Genomic DNA, 20149 nt, shown 5'->3' with positions numbered 1-20149 from the left:
ACCCCTAATTGGCCCCGTTGGCTCATGTGTGTTCATGTTTATTTTTGTCAAATATAAGAAGGGTATTTTGAGGTCAACCACACCAACACCAAACAGTTATATTTTACATTTTACAATACATTTTAAGAACCTTTCCGATTTAGCCAAACAAATCACATTTTCTGCAGCAGGTCCAGTTAAGAAACATTCTGCAAAGGCTTTGATTATACTCTAGTGGTCTAGTGGGGAGGGAAAACACTTGAGGCAATCCAGCCTTCCCCTGATATCAGGAAGATGGCTCTGCTGCATCATCACCTAATAAAGAATGAAAATAAACTGTCCAAATAAAAGTCCAAGATTTGAAAAAAGTTACACCTACAGGAAGAAATTTATTCCGGAGAAGACAATTCTAGAGAAGCATGTGTTACTGAATGGTTGATTTGAGTTTTACCATTTCTGTCTGCTAGCTAGTTAGTTGCCGTCCCACCACCCAGCTTCTGGCGCAAAGAATGCAGCGTCTGAGAAGGGATCTGGCTTGAGCAAGACTCCAGGTATGTCAGCACATAGTGGTCAGCATTGGTCAACACAAAGCGGTGGCTGAAAACTAATAAAAAGATGAGAAAGAGGAGAAAGATGTAGTGTGCTTGTATTGTGTATTATCTATTGATCCCCTACTCAAAAATAAATATAATGACGTATACAGCTTAATGTTTCTAGAAAGACATGGTTCATGGCATGGTACATGCAACATGATCTATACATTGCTGTTTCTTCAATAAAAGATGCTGTAGTTTCTGAGTATTTATTCCTTTTGGAAACTATGACAGAATAGAATCAGTACAGGCTGTTAAACTGAGAATGTTACCCTCCACAGTGGCTCCAATAGCAAAGTCTGCAGGTGAGTAGAACTCAGGGTTCTCCACTGTAGAGCCCGGCTTGGGGATGCGCGTCTTCTCCAGGAACTTGCCACCGATGATACCAGAGTTACGAGTGGGCTTTTCAAAAATACTGATCATGTCATTGGACAGGTAGTAGGACAGTATGAAATGTCGGCCCTCATCTTTGGGATTCTGGGAGTCCTGGAATGTCAATAACGGGACAGCTCAAACAAAGAGACAAATTGTGTTTCATGGCTTTGAATTATGTCTGGTCGATCAATAAACATGTTTCCTGGGTTACATCATCTGTTACCATGTTCTGAACCCAGAGTTAGGCCCTGGGTTATGAAGGCTCATATAAGAAGTGGCTAACTTGATCTCATTTTTGGACCAACCACCCATCACTCCGAAGGTTTAGTCAAAGAAGCAGCAGAAACACACCGTCACACATGTTGACTCACCAGCGTGGCACTGTAGCGCAACACTTTGTGGCTGTTTTCTAGCATCTTTAGCATGTTCTTTTTGGGAGGTTCAGGAATTAAAGACAAACAATTCTGGAGAGAGTCTTCAAGTGAACCAAAACCATTATAGGGAGGAACCTCCTGTAAACAAAAATAACATAGAGTTGTCCTCAGGCAATACACATGATATAGTTTTGTAAAGGAAAACAAAAGACAGAAAAAAGTTTCTCACTTTCTTCTTCTTCTCCTGAAGCGTGTTAATCTTCTTTGGCAACTCTACGGGTTTCACCTCCGTGTCAGGGTGGTTCTTCTGGTAATACTCCTTAGTGAAGCCATCACAGTCATACAGCAGGAAGCGACGGCCCAGCAACTTCATCGTTTGACCCACCTGGAAGTCTTTGGGGGAGTAGTACTCATCCACTTCCTCTGTTGAAACCTCCAGCACACAGCTGGGAAAGGCCTCTGGAAAGAAATAAGAACAGTAGGGGTAAACCGGGGCGAAAGTAACACGGGACGAAAGTAACAAGGCGATTTTCTCAGAGCCCTGACTGCATTCGCAGTCCAAGCTGTGACAGCACCTTCAGCACGCAACCCTTGATGAAGCATGATTTTGATCATCGTTTCCCGCGGCCGTCTTTGGAAAACTGTTTTCGAACACGGCAAGTAAATTTCTGAAGCGGTACTGTTTTTCAAATTATAAGTTGTGTCTCTCGTGTCACATTAATGATTAATCTACAGGTTATTTAGTGCTTTAACACACCCTGAAGTTTGCCCTGTCAGAGTTTTTCAGTATAAAAATAAATCGTGTTTATATGTCAAGAGTTCCTGTCGGGACGAAAGTAGCACTTGTTACTTTTGTCCCGCTAAACCTGACCACAAGTGTTTCTTTTGTCCCGCTGCTAATGTGGTGACTTTTCTGTGTGTTGCAGCATTTATTAAAATATCTTTATGTCATATTATACCAACAGAATATGCCAATAGCGTGGGTCAGAAAGACAGAGGCCTGATTCAGCCAGATGTTTATGAGAAGGCGTTTCTGTACATCTCTATTAGAAACATCTCAATCAGTCTCAGGTCAGCTGATAAAGTTCAGATAATGCAGGAGGAGGGCAGAGATAATTGGGGAGAAGACTAGACCACAGGTACAGATCACATTATTAAGTCTTCTCCTTGGACTAGGAAAGGAAGCTGCATGCTTATATTAATAGAGCGGCTGATATTTATTTTGGCCTGTCTCCTAAGGAGTGTGTCAGTAAAAAGCACTCAAAATGCAGATCACTCATACTGTTCTTATTAAAACAACTTTAAATTCATTTCAAAATGTGAAATTTGTATAGGCCTATTCTGTAAATAGCTTTTTAATTTTTATCTTAATTTTATTGTTTATTTTCATTTTTGTCTTATCTTTCTAAATTATGTTTCATTTTTTCACTGTTTCTGAAACTGCTGCAACATGCAAATATTACCAGTTCAGGATCAGTAAAGTCTTATTTTATTTTAATCATGTCAGGTTCATAAACAATGTCCATCTTTCCATTTCCCCCCTGTTTTAGGTGCACACATTTGCATATTTATATTATATATTTATAATATATCCTTAATATAATATGAAATATTCTAAACAATTCAAGTTTGGGCTGTCAGGTTACTTTTGAAACTGAATAATAATAATTATATAATAATGAATTAAAATAAAAATGTAATTTACATTTACATTTTTAAAGATAAAGGACAAAAGATGTTTGCAGTTACACATTAACAAGGTCACAGTCATGTTTATTTATTAAATACAAGGGTGGTAACACAAAAAATGTAGCTTGTATTGCTGTGTTACTTTTGTCCCAGCTGATGGGGTCGAAAGTAACAATGTGCCACTTATGTTTAAAGTGAAATTATACATAAGTCGTTCTACATTTGTACAAAATAACACCTGATAGTGTTTGACCACACCTGTGAGTTAGTGACCACAGCAAAAATATATCTCTGTCTGAAACATTATCTTTAAAAATCATTTTTTTCTGAAAAATGGTACTTTCACCCCTGCTCTCCCCTACTGTTATTTAGCAGTTGATTAAAAAGGTGTTTATTGCATGTTAGTATTTATTTGTACTTTTTTATGGTTCATTTGATGTTAAATATATTTTATGTTGTCTCTTCTAAACTTGTATTTGTCTTTTTAAATATTTGTTGTCACCTTTGAAAAATCTTTGATTTTATTATTAATTAATGTTAATTTGTTACATTGTACTGCATCTTATTGTATGACACATGCTGTATAAATAAAGTTTCACCATAATTATAGTGTATATGAACATTGTGTAGTGCATAAAATAGTTTACAAAAACATTATAAGCAATACTCAGTTGCAGAGAAATATGATTTCAATTGCATTGTTCATGTGAAGTTAGTTTCAAAATAAGAGGCAGTTTCTTCAGTTCACTTTCACTGTATGTGACTGATGCAAAGAGATACCTGACCAAAGCACACATCTAATGAAATTCTATTCATCCATCCATCCATCCATCATCAACCGCTTATCCTGCGTACAGAGTCGCAGGGGGCTGCAGCCAATCCCAGCTGACATCGGGCGAAAGGCGGGGTACATTCTGGACAGGTTGCCAGTCCATCGCAGGGCCACACATACACAAACAACTACTCACACTCACACTCACACCTAAGGACAATTTGGGGTCACCAATTAACCTAGTCCGCATGTCTTTCGACGGTGGGAGGAAGCCGGAGCAATGAAATTATATATAAAGCTAAAATTGAGAGACACAGTGTTGCACCTCACCAGATTTGAATTTCTTGGGCAGCTTCTGTCGGCGCATCAGGACAGGGAAGGGATCCCGGCCACTGTTGGGTTCGTGAACTTCTCTGATCTCCACTGTGTCATCCACCAGGAAATACTGGATGGTTACAGGCCTGGTCTCCCCGTACAGAGAGTCAGTGTCGTCCCAAAGGGCAAAGAAATGCAGCACCTGACCAAGCAGAGATTAAGAGCCTGAAACCAGAGTTGGTATGCCAAATGCAAAATCTCAGGGTGCAAACACCTGATTGACAATGCAAATTTGTATTGACATTGCAAACGAAACATTTCAGTGGTTTCGACTCCACTTATTTTTAGGTTGACTTTGCATTTTTCAAAGGATCAAGTTCTCAAAGGCTTAGGTTGAAGAAACATGAACTTCTCCAAAAAATTAAATAAGACTACGTTAGGAGACCTAGTTGATGTAACAGATGTACAATGCCCAACTTAATAGTGGTGGTGTGAATGGTGTGTCTTATTTACACTAAATATTATTTAATTCTTCTACTTGCACGCTACTAACTATATAACATCATGGCAGGGATAAAAACTACACAAGCAGATCATGTTTGTTTTATAAATAGCTTGAAGAGGAAATGTTATTGTACTCCTGCCTCTCTGTTACTAGGAGTCCAGATTAGGGTTTGGAATGGTTACCCAGTGAGTTTTGATTAGAGAGAATTTCCTTTACCTTACGATCCATGGTGAAAAACTGGTGCATGCGATCGAAGTCAGGGGGTGTTGTGAAGGAAGGCTGAGGGTGTTTGCGACGTTTGCCATAAGGATCCACAGGCATCGGCTCAGAGTCGTTCAGAACAATGCCCTCACTTTCCATGAATTCCTTTATATGATGAATGAGAGACACAGACAGAGACAGGGTATACTTACAACGACATATCCATAATTTTGTGTCAGACACAGATAAAATAATAAAGATCTATAACGCTCAACGAGAGCATTCACACAGGTGAGTGTACCTTTGTAAAAGCGTCACACTGTGTGATGTGGTACTTGATCCCGTACACCTCCAGGTCCATGCCAAGGTTGAGGTCTTTCCATTGGTAATGCTCGCCACGTTCATTCTTGGGCAGACGCTGGCGTTTGATCCGTTTCCCCTGTGGTATCCCAGAATTCTCCACCATGGGCTCAATGATGCACATGCTGTCATCCTCAAGGTAGTAGTAAATGACCACGGGGCGCACGCGGTATTCCTCTTCAGGGGAATACAGGATATCTTCCTGAAAGTAAGCATAAAAGCGCAGCACCTACAAGAAAAGAGGGTGGGGAAGAACAGACAAACAAGGAGTTACTGAGACAGCAACAAAAATCTGATCTGAAAACACAAATCTAGGCATTACTGTACCTTCTTGTCAAGGGCCACGTGAGCTGGGATGAAGTCTTCGGCTAGGCTCTGGTCATAGGAGCCATAAGTAATGTCTGGTGTCTCAAAGGACAACTCATTCATCTCCTGCTGGATCAACTGCACTGATAAAAGAGGATCCTGTCCAATGCCCACAGTGGGGCGACGGGGCAGAGCATAGCCATTCTTATAGTCCAGTGTCTGGCTGCGATGGAAGGCTGACTTCTGCAGAGAAATATCATTGAGGTGGGGAATAAATTAGCTCTGGTAAATCACAATAGAAATAGGTATATTAAATATTTGCAACACTGATGCAACTGAAGCTCTACTACACTCAAATATCAATTATTATGTGAGCTCACAGTTCAACACAATACTGTACTACAGAAAGTGTTAGATGTTAGATGACGTTACGTTACAGAATCATAGTTAAACCTGTACATGATAACGTAATACAATACAATGTTTTTGGAATAAACACTTCCAAAAGAGAATTTTATCTCGGAAATTTTTACTGAGAATTAATTTAAGACTTCGAGCCATTAATGTCCCTCTGCTGTGGCAATAAGTCAGCAATTACGCTAACGTTATAGCTAACGTTAATAGCATCCTAAATAAATCAATCCTGATTATATCACTCAAAACTGCGACCCAATTATTTGAGAAAAGGACTGGAGGAATGCAGGGAAAACAGAAATGGAAAGGGCACATTGTCTTGCGAGTACCTTACAGTCAAACGTTAAAGCCTCACGTTACGTGAGGTTAACATAAGAACATTATAATGGACCTAAGTTAACTTAGCTAACATTAGATTTTTAGGTGACATATTTACCGTTACGTCCCGAAAAGTGTATCCTGGTAAAAATGGTAACCCATGGCTGTTCCAGTTCCAAGACATTGCTAAACTAGTCTTGACGTCTAGTACGTATATTATTTTCGTAGTTTGTGGATTTCACAAGGTTTTGTTGAAACCTGTTGTAAAGCTGCACGACCGTGGTAAGTTTATAGTATCCATGGAAACGGCACGAGAGAAACAATTTCAAAGAGCGTTTAAAAAAAAGTAAACAAATGTTTCTGAAAACTACAACCAAAAGAAATTCAAGTTTAAACCCGAGGAAACAAAGCCAGATTGATAAAAAAAAAATGCTAAACATTAAAAAAGGATTGAATTGAGAATAGCATAAGTTACCCCCTATAACATCAATTTGTTTTAATTTAGTAAATTTCTGTGTCGAGTAACGTTACCCTACGTGCTACATTCAATTCAAGCAGTAATACCTGAAAATTATTTACTATGAATAACGTCTTTATTAGTGAGTGACTTTTATTCATACACTCTGTACCTTATATACAGTCTATGCTCTGTTCACAAACTAAAGAGATAACCTAACCACCAGGGGGCGAGCTACAACAATAAATCCCACTGATAGAATTGCCAACAGGTCATCACACACTTGTGAATTCATGATGACATTATACAGTGTGTTTGCTTTATATATTTGTTCTATTAAATAACTATTGTGCATAAGTGGACTAATACAAGCATTGTGCACATTTGAAGTGACATTTCTAATGCAAAACATAATATCAGAAGAAAATTTGCAAGAGAAACAAAAGAGATGACAAGTTATTTTTGAACACAGTTTATTCCAAGCGCAGGAGTCATATTTTGGTCTCACTTTACCAGCTATTGGCACATCGTAATCCCATTCAAATTTAAACACAAGAACTGTCTTTATAAAAGCTATATATAGTGGCAGTCCTTATGTGCATGACCCTAATATATCCTGTGTACTCTCAATTAAACTCTCAGTCAGGAAAATACCAAGCTTTTTTCTGAAAAGTATAATTATTTCTACGATGATATTTCTACGAATCCAGGGCAAAGCAAAACACAACTGGATTGACAATAGCTTATTTATTAAACTGGCAACATTATTTAAGAGACACAGTTTGAATGTCCACTGTGAACCTTTTGTCAGCACTGGTTCCTTCTCCAGATGGCCATGAGCAGCGAATACCACAAGCATCTGGTTTACCACTGGCATCTTTGAAATGAGGGCACGATTGACATATGACCTGAAATTTGCACCGTTTTCTATGAGTGAGGACAAGAAAAAATATTTCTAGCAAATTCACTGGTACCAAATTACATTTAGATCTAGAGAGACAGCAAGTGCAACGTGTAACAGAGACATTGCGATTTTACACATACTCCACTTCAGCAAAGCAACAGTAATGATAAAAGGGAATACATATATGACAAGAAAATTTGGGATATCCAATGAACAAATCATTTGACCAGTTATTGAGTTATACACTAGCTGCACTTGTGACAACAGTGACTTAATAGCTAGAAAAGGCACAGCACTATGAATTAAACATACTGTATCAAAAATAAGGATAAATCACCAAGCCTCTTTGAGGCTCTTTATATGATATTTGTAATTCTTTCTTTAAATGCTGACATAGCTGTTTAAATGGGCCGATCCCCTTCTTAGGAAGAAAGTACATCAACCAAACACAGAAACACTAGGATTGCATCCCTGAGGTGCCAGACAACCTTCGCCAAGTATAAAAATATCTCATAATAAACCATACTTGAGAACAAAAATACACAACAATAAACTATTAAATTATAAAATAGATTTCAGGGTTGAGATGAATTCCCCCAAAAATATATTTTGGTTTTATAAAGTTCAAAAGGCAGCATGGTTATTCACTGTGGAAAGATTGTCTTACATTGTCCCACTGTCCAGTACTTTTTTCTGCTTAATGCTGCCCCTCTGTAAAGTCCACATTTGAATACTGGAGGGTACTGAGCATAAAGCTCCAAGTGTCAGAGTCTTGCAGCTGCCTGACGTTCTGTATAAAACAGACCCATCTGAGGCCTTGGTCCTTCAGCCACCATGTAGTCGCTACAGACCAATGTGTGTCTAAGGCAGCTAACCCATAAATCCCCACTTCAAAAAGGCCTGCTGAGGTCACAGGCAAGGCAGTGTAACCTTTCACCCCTCGCTTCCGACAGAAAGAGGCAGCTAAAAGGTGAGCTTACCATGCACAGGTGGAGCTTATTCTCTTACTGAATGGGGTATAGCTTATGATACCCAGAAGAATATGCAAACCAGCAGCGAGGGAGGAATTTCTTCCCAACTCTCCAATACCTTCCACTGTTCTCATCAGTGGGAGTTGCTTTTGCATGCTTGCTTATAAAGCTTCATAAGGGCCATGTCTCTTGCCCCTTCTAAACCAAGTGCGTCCTAAATTCAAGCAAGCTTTCTACAAAAAAGCCCCTTAGCAGTCCTCAGTAATACCGATTGAGGCTCCGTGTCCCGGGGATGTCAGGTTGCCCGTTCATCCAGATCTCTCGGATGATTCGCTCCCTCTCCTCGAGCCTCTGCGCTCTTTCCAGCTCTTCTGCTGACGTGAACACATTCATGTTAAGTGTGCGTTCGAATCGCCGGTGCCGCCGTGCTGACAAGTCTGAGGTATTGTCCCAGTCTGAGTCCGAGTCACTGGAATCGGAGGACGAGTCCGCAGGGCGTGCTCGTTTCTTGGCAGGTGGCCGCTGGCGGGGTTGGCAGTCAGTGCGACAGGAGATCTGGACCACCAGGGCAAAGAGTGTGAGGAAGAGGCCCAAACACACACCGCAGACGAAGAAGAGCGCTGCCCTCTCTGGGTGGTCTTTTATAGGGGAGAAAGAGCAAGAATAGTTTATTTCTTACAGAAAACATGTCAAACATTTTATTGGATCTTTGTTACTGATGTTGGGTCTGGTATTTTCCTCTGACCTTCTCAGCCTGCTCTGTTTTAAAATATTTAACTTGATGGCTCACTCACTGTAATGAACATTGGCTGCAGACTTGTAGCTCATATTACTCACTTCCCCAGCATGATCCATTGGTTTCGCCAAAATGTCTATCAAATTCTGCTAACCCGGCTATGTAGTATGTTTCTCCTTCCTCTCGTTGGTTAATATGTCCCAACACCTCAAGCTCCAGATGGACAAGACTAAGCTGCTCTTCCTCTCATTGGGATTTTACTTTCACTGCTGACAGAACCAAAATGACACCTACTGTATTCCGTCCATCTAAGACTTTGGTGTGATCCTTCGGGGCCTGCTTCGCAGTCACTGCTTGTGTATCCCACTGGTTGCTCACATTTAATGTAACTGCAACACCCTTCAACCATGCCTTCAGATTGACTCAGCTCAGTACCTTTCTATTCATTTCTACTGAGGTTTTCACACATTAGACCCTCAGACAATTGTAATGTTCCACATGAAAAGAGCCTAACTGCAAATATTAGTAACACATGTGTTAAACAGATTCAGTTTAGTCACACTTACAGGTCATATATTTTTTTGATTGGTGTTACTATTCCTCAGTACAAGGCATTCTATAAATGCAGATCATAATATTTGATTTGCAGCTTACAAATGTGAGAAAACCTTACATAGGTTTACCCTCCATTACACATTACAGTGCATGGAGTGTATGCTTATTTGACTGTATGAACTATGTATTTCACTATGTATAAACTGTTTATTTGAGTGGGAGGTAATAAAACAGGAAGTATCAAAACACTGAAACTATTGTAGCGTCGGTTCTAGCACCTGGCTGAAGCAGGTGACAGAGTGTGTATATGTAGTCGTTATCTCCGCCTAACATCTGCATTCCTCTGGCCCACATTTATCCACCTTTCAGTCCCAGGAAAAAAGGAAATGGGGGATATTACCAAAAGATAGCATGCCACACATGTGTACCACACATGTGATGTCACATAAGATTTTATGAAGGTTGCTCTACCTGATACGTAAGTGTAGGCTGCCAGTGCGTTGCTGATGAGGGCCATCTTGGTGCTAGAGGTGGAGTTGATAATGGGATTCATGCCTCTGGGCCGTAGAGGTCTTTCTCCTCCTCCTCCTGTTTCTGAAAACTTCTCCTCGTTGGGGTTTGTCTCCCTAACCTTCTTCCTATCTGTAAAAGACAACAGAGCAGGAAAGTTCAGTTTAACAACACAAAGCAGACTATATTCTAAGAGGAAAGTGAGTCGTTCATATAGCATTTCGATTCTGTATTAAGACACAGACGTTTTTGAAAAGTTTCATTTGTAGACAGAACATGACTACACGAGATAAAAATCTGTAGACCCACATACATATGCTCACAAGGAGTGTGTTCATTACCACACGTACAGTCAGACTTCGACGGCACTGGCTGGGTAATGTACAGTAAAATATGAGTGTACTGTCTCTGAGGTATAATGACTACAGCATTCAGACCACTGAGTCATCAGCAGTCTCTCAGCAGTTTTCGATTTTTAGGAGATATGCTTCTGTTAAAAAGATTCATCACGCATTAAAAAACACACACATGTTCACAGGGAGTCGTGTGAAGATAGCACAACATCCGCTTCCGTCAAATTCATTCTGACTCAGGTCATTAAGAAATGGAGAGCCACATGGGAATAGTTTGCACCCTGGCAACATTTCAAAAGCTCCCCTCAAATCTCAGAAAACAATCTATTTATAGACAAAAGAACAACGGTTTCCTCCTCTGGACTTTCATCACAGCACAGCTTCCTTCAGTGTTTACACGCTGGCTCGTGCTGTCCATGCAAGAGTCGAGGAGTTGAGATGAGAGAACAGAGGAGCACAGAGTGATTTGATTACTTAGGTTCATACTGATTTTCTGAGCACAGTCGCCTCTAATTAACCTGAAGTGGGCTTAAGTGGGATAGTGTAACTACTGTAACTTTAGCTCCATGAATAAGCAATGCCTCAACATAAAAAAAACAACAACCCTTAAGCTAAGACAGCTGAAATAAACAGCAGCATTTAGTTCAGTGGCGTAAGCCAAAACTCTGTGTGCATGTGTGAACAGTCATATTTACATGGTTGATTTTTTTTGTCAGTGTAGGTAAGTGTGTTTTGGTGTACTGACACACACACCAATGACCTCTAATTGCAGAGTCTTTAAGGTGTGTCAGGCTCTCTCTTTATCTGATAAATGCAGTTTAAACTGGATTTGCTCACTGAGGAGGTAAATGTTTCCACCTGGACCCACTGCTGTGGTGCACACATCAGCTAACATTCAATCAATAGACTGCAATCTCTCTTTCTAACACATAAAAATAGAAAACACTGAGAAAATACTGGATACATAATGATGGAAATGCAGTAGTAGTTTTGATATGATATATTCAGGTGAAATAATTATTAATAATCCAATAATTTTTATTTTAAATCATAATAATTTAATGACATTTTAACAATAATAAATCCTAAACTCTTTTGCAGAAAATATGACAAATCTGCATCTGGATTTTCTCCTTCTGACAGAGCCAGGCTAGTTTTTCCCCCCCCGTTTCCAGTCTTTGTGCTTTGTGCTAAGCTAATTGGCTGTTAGCTGTAGCTTTGTATTTACTGCAAAGATATGACAGTGTTATCAATTTTCTCATCTCGTTTATGGCAAGAAAGCAATTTAGCGTATTTCCCAAAGTGTCAAACTATTCCTTTAAGAAATACAGTGTGTTGTGAAATTGGTGATGGTGCAAGGAAGTGAAGCCATTCATGCGTTAGGAACGGTCAGCACTACAGCACACATCTCCTATCCGCTCCCTCTCTGAGTTCCTCATTCATTCAGTCTCTCCTCCTAATTAGTACAGTGCCGGTAGCTAAGCAGAGTACTTAGCGTGCTGGACGCAGGCCACTATCCCTCATGAATAAAGCTTTGTTTAAGTTTCCTTCCTTGCTGGCATCTCCTTTTTGCACTCTTTCATTTCATTGTTCTAGCTCTGTCTTCTCCCTCATATAACAGACTGATTCAGACTGGTCACATGTAAGCGCAATCATTAGCTCTTGGATTTTTAAGAATTTATTTATTCAATACTATTTATTTTTAAGAATAAATAGCTCAAACTGATGGCTCTGCTAGGATATATATGGACACAGTGTGACTTTAAATATATATACATCTATGCCCTGATTTGAGACCTAAATTACTGTTTCTCTTTATGTCTGGGAGGCCTTGGGACTGTTTAGTGTTAACTGCTCACCATGGGAGGCTGTGAGTGTGTGTCAGTGTGTGAGAGAGTTAAAAAGCTGATGTGTTTGACATTTTGCTCACCTGCAACAGTGTCAGGGCTTTTGACTGAGCTCCCCTCCGGAGGGCTGTCTCCCACTATGTTGGGGTCATGGGCACTGGGGGGAGGGGAGTACACCGGCGGTCTGGGTCCCTGCTCCTTGAGCAACTTCTTTGGGACTTTAAAGAGAAAGAGAGGTGGAGCAAAAGTGGGGGAGTTTGGGGATGAGGGAATCAAAGAAAGATACATAGAGGATAATTAGATGATGTCTACTTTGAAAAGGAGATGCATAGTAGTCATTTCTATTAAACTTCTGCTTCAACTTCAATATTATCTACTCATATTAATTTATCATAGATATATTGGTATAAGCAATATGTGTAATATTCAAAAAGAAATAACAGTACATATATATTTTACAGGTTGCGTTCTTATGCATTTTTGACCTATAGTTTTTTTGTATTTTTTGTAGGTTGATACAATTTTATGTATTTAAAACATTGTTGAAACCTGCAATAACAGACTTTTGTAGCCATTTGGGTGTGGGGGAAATAAGGTGTAAATAATATTATTAATACTATTTGCACATCACAAACAAACGGGGCCAAATTTAATTTCTTCAGCTGCTAAATGTTCCACTATGCTATGTGGCACCAAATTACTTCATTGATCAAAAATAATACCGCATACACTTAAAACAATGAATTGATTATGAAAATTGTTGCCAGTTTATTTTCTGTTGAACAATAAATTGACAATTTCAGCTCCAATCTGGGCTACAGTTTGTATAAGGATAGCCAACATTTCCTATTGTCTTAACTTAAAAATAGTTATTTATTTGTTACATGTTTCATCTATTTTTTTCTTTGTCGCATTGTTTACATTTTAATTTGTAAAAGCAACGGATTCACAGATGAAATTCTTCTCCTCACTCGTGTGTATACAGCTGTATAATCTACATTTTATAGTAGATTCTGTTGATCGAATGAGACAGTTGTAAATAGCACGATGGCCGTGATTCACACACTCCTCCTGACCTTGCACTCTGATTCCCGAAAGTTATTCTGCCCCCTCCTCCTCGCCCCCTTCACATACCCCAACCTCACAGTGTCCTGTGAGTCAGGGAGTCTGCACTCTTCTCCCCCACAGACAAACCCACAACGCAGTGAGCTATACATTCCTGCCCGCTCACATGTGGTTTTGGAGGCTGGGCCACGCTCCGGTCACTGTGTTTGTCTGCCCTGTCAGATCGGTGGTGATTTACAGCCTAGCAAATGACCGTCTGTCCAGCTTTCTGTCTGTCTGCCATTCTTGCTCTGGACAAACAAATAGACTGTGACAAATAATAGGCTACCTGCTTTTGCTGACATCAGTAGCACTAATAGTGAAATTGTGACATGTGATTTAGGGTAAAAATGGACCATTTGTTTAAACGCTGATGAATAAACACACTGATCAAATTTCCAGAGACGGATTTTGGCTGTAGTCCAAGAGTCAATCAAAGTGGAGGAAGGAGCAGAGCAGACCTCACAAAGCCCCTCTCCACTGGATCCTACGTGTGCGCTGAGCACATTACAAGAATTTTCCAATTGTAAGCAATGAGGAAAAGACTCAGCAAGAACATTTAACTACTAACATTTATTGTACAGTACAGTATTAGCTAGTTGACAGTAGAGATTAACAGGATATTTGGTGGGAGGACACTCTGGGCATGGCACCTGCACACATATGACTTGACACACACATAACAACAGCTATCTTTGAGCAGTATATATGTAAAGATGGGGACTTAATGGATGTTGGTTTGTGGTCCACCTGCACCTAAGCTCCTAAAAAGCATCATCCTGCATGGCTGGCTGGCTTGCTACCTAAGATCACTAAAATAACGATAGACTCATGCAGCTTTACAGGTTGTCGTAACATGACTTAAAATTCACTATGATTATCACGGTACCTCAGCTCAGTTACATCTTGCAGAATCAATTGTTGTGGTATTTTGATACTATATTGATTAAATTTGTGCTGTGATTTGCACCAAGAAAAGCAAACATAGAAATGCAAAATTCAGTATTTAATTATTAGTAGGCCATTTCTCCACTGAGAAAATTGGAAGTTAATAGTTTGGTTAAACTTAAATTAGATAAAGCAAATGCAGATGCAGGAATGTTTTGTATCAGTTATAACACGCTGCATGAAAGAGATTTGGGTCCTTCACTCACACAAGTAACAATTACAGCTGCATCTATATTGTGTAACCACTGCATGCTCTAATTGCTTAACTGGGTTCAAAGTTGAGTAATGTTTTCCTGAACACACTGAGTTCATAACTTTCTAAAATTGCCTTTCCCTGTAGAATAGCCAATGAGATCAGGGATTGGTTAACTTATCTAAGAAAGAGTTTTGCAAAGTCACACACTAGTGCTCTCTAACTTATTTTGCCATACATACCATAGTATCTTTTGTCAACTGAACAGAGGGAGCTGTGTGCAACAATGTATGTGTGAGAGGCTACGTTTTTGATGCTTGATCTTATTTTTGATGCTTGATCTTATTTCAGCCAATCGACAAAGCCGGTTTACTAAAACTTGCAGACTTCAAAGAGCTCTGCTGAAGCTGCTTCCAGCCTTTGCTTTTTTTTCTTGCCATAAGCAAAAGGGCAGGAGGTTGATGCCAGACTAATAGAAGTAGTAAATGATTTCTGGTCTTTCTTTCAATCTGCTTAGACAGGTTCACCTTACTGCATCAGAATTCATATGCTGCCAGGTGAAGTTGCCAGTTGTAGAAACGCATACTCTTACATTTAAATATCTTTCTGTAATCGCATCATTTCATGTGGCAAACCGCACAAATCTGTCACCTAAATAGGTTAAAAAGCAAGAATGTGAAACCCCACTTCATCCAGGGCTGGTTGGCACAAACTAAACAGAGCTCCCCACATGTGAAGGTGAACAAGGCAGGGAAATGAAGAAATGGGATTCAGCCTGGCAGCTACCCCTGTCCTTCCTCATCAGTCTGACACACTAATGATGGGTCTTAAAACTCCCCCCACTGCCACGCTGCCACCAGTGCCACGCCACGCCTTGATTATAGCCTTCTGATTGGCCCTAATTGGCTGCACATGTGGCCCAGGGTCACAGCTGAGAGACGCCATGATGTGACACACACACACATACACAAACGCTCTCTAACACATTTTTACACAATTAAGAAACACATAATTGAGATACGTCCACGCATACAAAGGTGCATGCACACTCACACAGCAATACCAGATGCATGTGCATGCACAGAACACATATGGATGACTTAGCTGAAATTTGTGCAAACGCCCACAATCCAACACACTTGTTTGACATCAGAATATATATCCTTCCAAGCAGCCATTCTATTATTCTATGGGCTTACTTTGTTGGCAAAACCCAGTATGGTATAGTAAATTGACTGCTGCTTGTCTAAAAATAATTGTCAAAAAGCTAAAACCTCTCGAAGCAAAAGGCCGCAAACCACACTTCAGGAGCCAAGCAGTAAAAACCTGAACCAGTAAAAGAGAGAAAGAGTAGTGCAAGGGAGAGAAACCGAGGACATAAATGACAGCCTGCATTATAATGGCATGGTCACATAAACGTATGGCAAATGAGTCCTCACAATTCTTAATATAACTCCACTAAATGGGACCTTTGCCTGCGCTGTACCTCTCACAGCCCTGGATCGCCACGGGGAGCGAAGATACAAGGCGGGAAAGAGTGCCCATAACAATTGCCCGTGTTTACACTGGCAGAGCCCGGCTTTGTTTTCACTGGGCTCTGCAGGCCAGTGTGTGTTTGTGTGTGTGTGTGTGCATGTCTGTATGTGTCTGTTTATGGGCCATGTGCTGACCGATGCAGAACACAGTTGGGACAAAGCTCTGTAAGCCAGAGGGGTTTAATGAAATATTAAACTACGCTAAATCTGAGATGAGATCAGACCTGTGCCAATAAGTTGAAAATACTTTAGCTTTTATGAGTATACATGGGGGGGCTGCTGGGTACTAAAAATATTGGAGATTGTTTTAGGGTCATTCTTTAATGCTTGGTCTGCTTTAGCTCTCTGAGATTTTGGTGCTAAAAAAGACAGCTCAACCCTACACTATGATTCTGTAATGCTGTCTAAATGTATTAAACTCTATCCTGGGTGAAGCAAAAGTCAAGAATTATGCACAACTTGACCCAGGTCTGGTTGGTACGTATTGTATATAAATAAAACTACAGTTAAAGATAGGGAGAACGTGTAAGAAACTGTACAACAGAGTGTGTACAACATACACTTTTGACAGGAAATGGGATTCATTTGTAGCTACTTGAAGATATGGAGTTTTGTTCCAAATCAGATATAAACTGTTTGACAAATAGCACAAATCTAAAATTAGTTGTAGATAACTTAACAGCTTAGATGACAAAATGCATAATCCTTCGGGGGAATATTTTCCATTCAAATGGATATATAGCTTTTTGGGGAAAAAAGGGTGCACTGAAACAATGTGCCAGTATGTGTGTGCATGTGTGTAAAACGTCTGGTTTCAATCAGCACACAGCCAGTGCCTACTTAATCTACAACATTAAAGTGCTGTCTGAGACCCACTTGATACACACACACACACACACACACACACACACACACACACTGCCTCAAAAACTCAAATCACTGTTTATAGACACACTTAGACTCACAAAATGCATTTTATTCTGTTTTAGCTTTCTCCTACTTCCCGCTCAGACACCACACAGACATGCAGATATCTGCCCGCTCACATTCAGGAGCCCATCTACCTAGCCACACCCACACCCAACCACCAACACACACAATCATTTTTCACTTAGCTAATGGCACTCCTGCAAAACAACACGCAAGGTGAATAGGGCAGAAAACTTAGGTGTTAAGATGACATTCCTCCTCTGCCTCCCTTCTCCTTTTTTTCTTCCAACCCCCAGCGTAACACTCAGCAGCTGACAGGAGTGTGTGTGTGTCTATGTGTGAAGGTTTGCGCATTTTTGACAGCACCCTTCATGCAACAGATGGTTTGTCTATTCATTATAACGGACAAAATTGTGTATTGTTATGATGAGTATGGCACAGTACAACGATGTGTGTGTATGTGTGAGTGGTACAAACCTCCCTGACCAGAGCCAAGCTGAGTCATCTGTCATGTTTATCTTCCCCTAAATGAACACACCATCCCGACCTCACTTGTTACATGTGCGCTACTGCCTACACATTTAAATGCATGTGTGCTTTCATGACTGAGTGAGAGCATGTGTATCGTAGGACATGATTAACACACTTGTTCTTATCTTGTGTAGACCAGGTTTAAGGTCTTGTAATGTGAACTCTATCAAGGGACTAGGGGTCTGAGCTGAGGGCTTTTCCTGGTTCTGCTCCATTTTTATGTTAGTGTGGGCAATCTAACTACTTTATTAGGTTTTTTGGTACGTGTGTGTCTGCTAGAGAGTTACAACATACACTGGGACTGTGGTAACCTTAAAGGAGTCTTAAAGGAGCATACCGGTGGTTTTGAAAGTTTTAGAACCATTAACTATAAACTACATCTAATTTACATGACTTTTGACAATTCCCCAAAGCACGCCATTAATTTAAGACTTAATTCCCACTTTCAAGTCAGCCATTGATATATATTCACTTTACTAAACGAAGCACAAAACAGCTAGAGATCACGTGCAGCCATAAAAACATGGAGGCTTGGATTTGCATATTTCAGTGTGAGCATCTTAACCTTCAATGAAGTGTTGGAACAGATACAGAACATATGGATGATATTTTAACATACAAATTTAGACAAACATTTGGGAACATTTAAGAGGAAATCAAGTGGTTAAAATCATAAAATCAGTAAGTTGCCTTTTAATATCTATACACAAAAATTAATATAAGTTGATGAACGTTACTAGGCAAATTGCCATCAATGTGCCCTTTAGCAAGGCACTTCACCCCAAAAAGCTAAACTGAGCATGTGTAACTGTAAGAATAAGAAGCAGGAACAGGTCAGAAAAGAAAACCTACACAAAAGTTCAGCTTTGTTTTTTGACTCAGATGCACAAATGCTTAATCAAATCAGTGGTCTCAAGTTATCCAGTCAGCGTGGATTGTGTAGGCTAAAAAAAATCTTAGTTGGCAGGAGCATCTTGTGACAAAATCTCTGCGCTAGGGAGGCTTGTATTCATGCTTTATTCTTTAATACAGGTATATATTTATATAACGCTCATGCAAAGCAAGACATACTGTAGCTGAATGGTGACACAGTCTAAAAGTATCCAGAGTCGGCGTAGTGAAGGTTGGGAGTACATTCCAGGATGGAGAGAGTGGAACAACTCAACCCCCAATCCTGCCTCACTGAGTCCCCTACCCTACATTCAACTGCAAAGCATAGAATTTTCCCCCCATTTACTTTAATGGATAACACACATCCCTCTGCTGTGAGACACCCACAAATGCAAATGTATGCACACACACATACGCCACAGCATGGGTTCTGAGCGTAATCACTCTCACTTCACCACAGCCATCAGTTATAATCCAAAATCCCAGCTGTTTTGGCTATTTAAACACTCCTCATACACCGCACATGTGCACGCACACACAGTTGGTGTCATTAATATAGATGCAGAGACGGGAATAGATGCTCTGTTGACAGTGTGGGGTCATAACAATCAGTGAGAAAAACACCCCGTTGCGGAGCTCACCCTCAGACCCCACACAGACACACATGCTCAAATCTTGCTGATGCCTTTAACACTGATAATATTCACAACCTCAGTACCAGTTTGAAATATGCAAAAACAGGTTGTGCTGAGCATAATAATCACATTACACAACTCACATCACTATAAACCTATCAAATCAAACACAAGCCTACATTGGCCTTTTTGTTAGCCTGTAATGTCACTTATTCTGTATCATGTATTTGTCTGATTCTACTGTTAACAGACTGAATGTTTAGCTTTACAAGGTCCTCTTATAAAAACAGGTCTAGCAGGATTCACTCACAACTGCCCAGAGGTAAACTGTAATCTAATATTTTTAAGACAGAATTTATCAGCGCTTATTTTAAATGTAAAAAAAAAACAACATAAAACTGTGTAACTAGATTTTAAACAAAGTTATTTAACTAAATACATTTAAGATACAATTTACAGCACAAACTCTCTGCAGTTTAATATTTTTTTCAACTTAACAGACTTAATTAGAACGATTCCAGTGTATAATCAGCAGCCCATTTCCTTAACCTTCTATTACCAGAAAAAAATCTGAGCTTTTTGCACTAAAAGGACCTTTGACATATTATTTATTTACGCCTGCTGTAAGCCTTGTGTACTGTAAACTATGGTGACTGGGATTTTCTTGCAGTAGGGACTTTTCAGTTCATCATGGAGACATACAATTAAAGTAAAGTCAAATAGGAAGTCTTTAGATTTCTATATAGATGCTATATACTTAAAGTACTAGTGCTTACTGTAACACTATAATTTTGAAAGTCTACTGTCCATAGCATGAACATGACCTGTGACCCTGCCAACTGCCACAA

General features: G+C 39.8%; 2 protein-coding genes across 6 annotated transcripts in view; both read right to left on the bottom strand.

Annotated features, from left to right (window-relative positions):
- Positions 1–22: 22 nt before the first annotated feature.
- efhc1 (EF-hand domain (C-terminal) containing 1) lies at positions 23–6516 on the bottom strand. 3 transcript variants are annotated; one of them, XM_046060867.1, is made up of 10 exons: positions 6320–6516; positions 5491–5712; positions 5105–5392; positions 4819–4968; positions 4113–4299; positions 1551–1780; positions 1319–1459; positions 845–1058; positions 431–583; positions 23–315 (listed from the first exon to the last, which is right to left on the bottom strand). In XM_046060867.1, exons 1-9 carry the CDS (start codon positions 6383–6385, stop codon positions 447–449), a joined length of 1635 nt encoding a protein of 544 aa, XP_045916823.1. In that variant the 5' UTR covers positions 6386–6516; the 3' UTR covers positions 23–315; positions 431–446. The 3 variants fall into 3 exon arrangements, with proteins under 3 accessions (XP_045916823.1, XP_045916822.1, XP_045916821.1); XM_046060866.1 differs by having other exon boundaries at positions 23–294; XM_046060865.1 differs by lacking the exon at positions 23–315 and having other exon boundaries at positions 349–583.
- Positions 6517–7114: 598 nt separating this feature from the next.
- Positions 7115–20149, bottom strand: part of LOC123977963 (protein eva-1 homolog A) — a 93364-nt gene continuing 80329 nt past the window's right edge. For all 3 annotated transcript variants that reach the window (XM_046061051.1, XM_046061052.1, XM_046061053.1), the window contains 3 exons: positions 12618–12752; positions 10296–10466; positions 7115–9171 (listed from right to left, as the gene is read on the bottom strand). In XM_046061051.1, coding sequence (XP_045917007.1) covers positions 8792–9171; positions 10296–10466; positions 12618–12752 — 686 coding nt within the window. In that variant the 3' untranslated portion in view covers positions 7115–8791. The remainder of the gene's footprint in view (positions 9172–10295; positions 10467–12617; positions 12753–20149) is intronic.

This window comes from Micropterus dolomieu, linkage group LG10 (genome assembly GCF_021292245.1).
Source record: "Micropterus dolomieu isolate WLL.071019.BEF.003 ecotype Adirondacks linkage group LG10, ASM2129224v1, whole genome shotgun sequence".
Taxonomy (NCBI): domain Eukaryota; kingdom Metazoa; phylum Chordata; class Actinopteri; order Centrarchiformes; family Centrarchidae; genus Micropterus; species Micropterus dolomieu.
Note: the sequence above shows the minus strand (reverse complement) of the source record. Positions and strands in the feature narration are given on the sequence as shown.

Excerpts from the sequence above, each read along its gene's own strand:
- efhc1 (XM_046060867.1), bottom strand. The coding sequence starts at position 6,385 with ATGTCTTGGAACTGGAACAGCCATGGGTTACCATTTTTACCAGGATAC. Across the intron at positions 5,713-6,319 it reads ACACTTTTCGGGACGTAACG|AAGTCAGCCTTCCATCGCAG; the intron begins GTAAATATGTCA and ends ATTTCTCTGCAG. Across the intron at positions 4,969-5,104 it reads AGTGTGACGCTTTTACAAAG|GAATTCATGGAAAGTGAGGG; the intron begins GTACACTCACCT and ends CATCATATAAAG.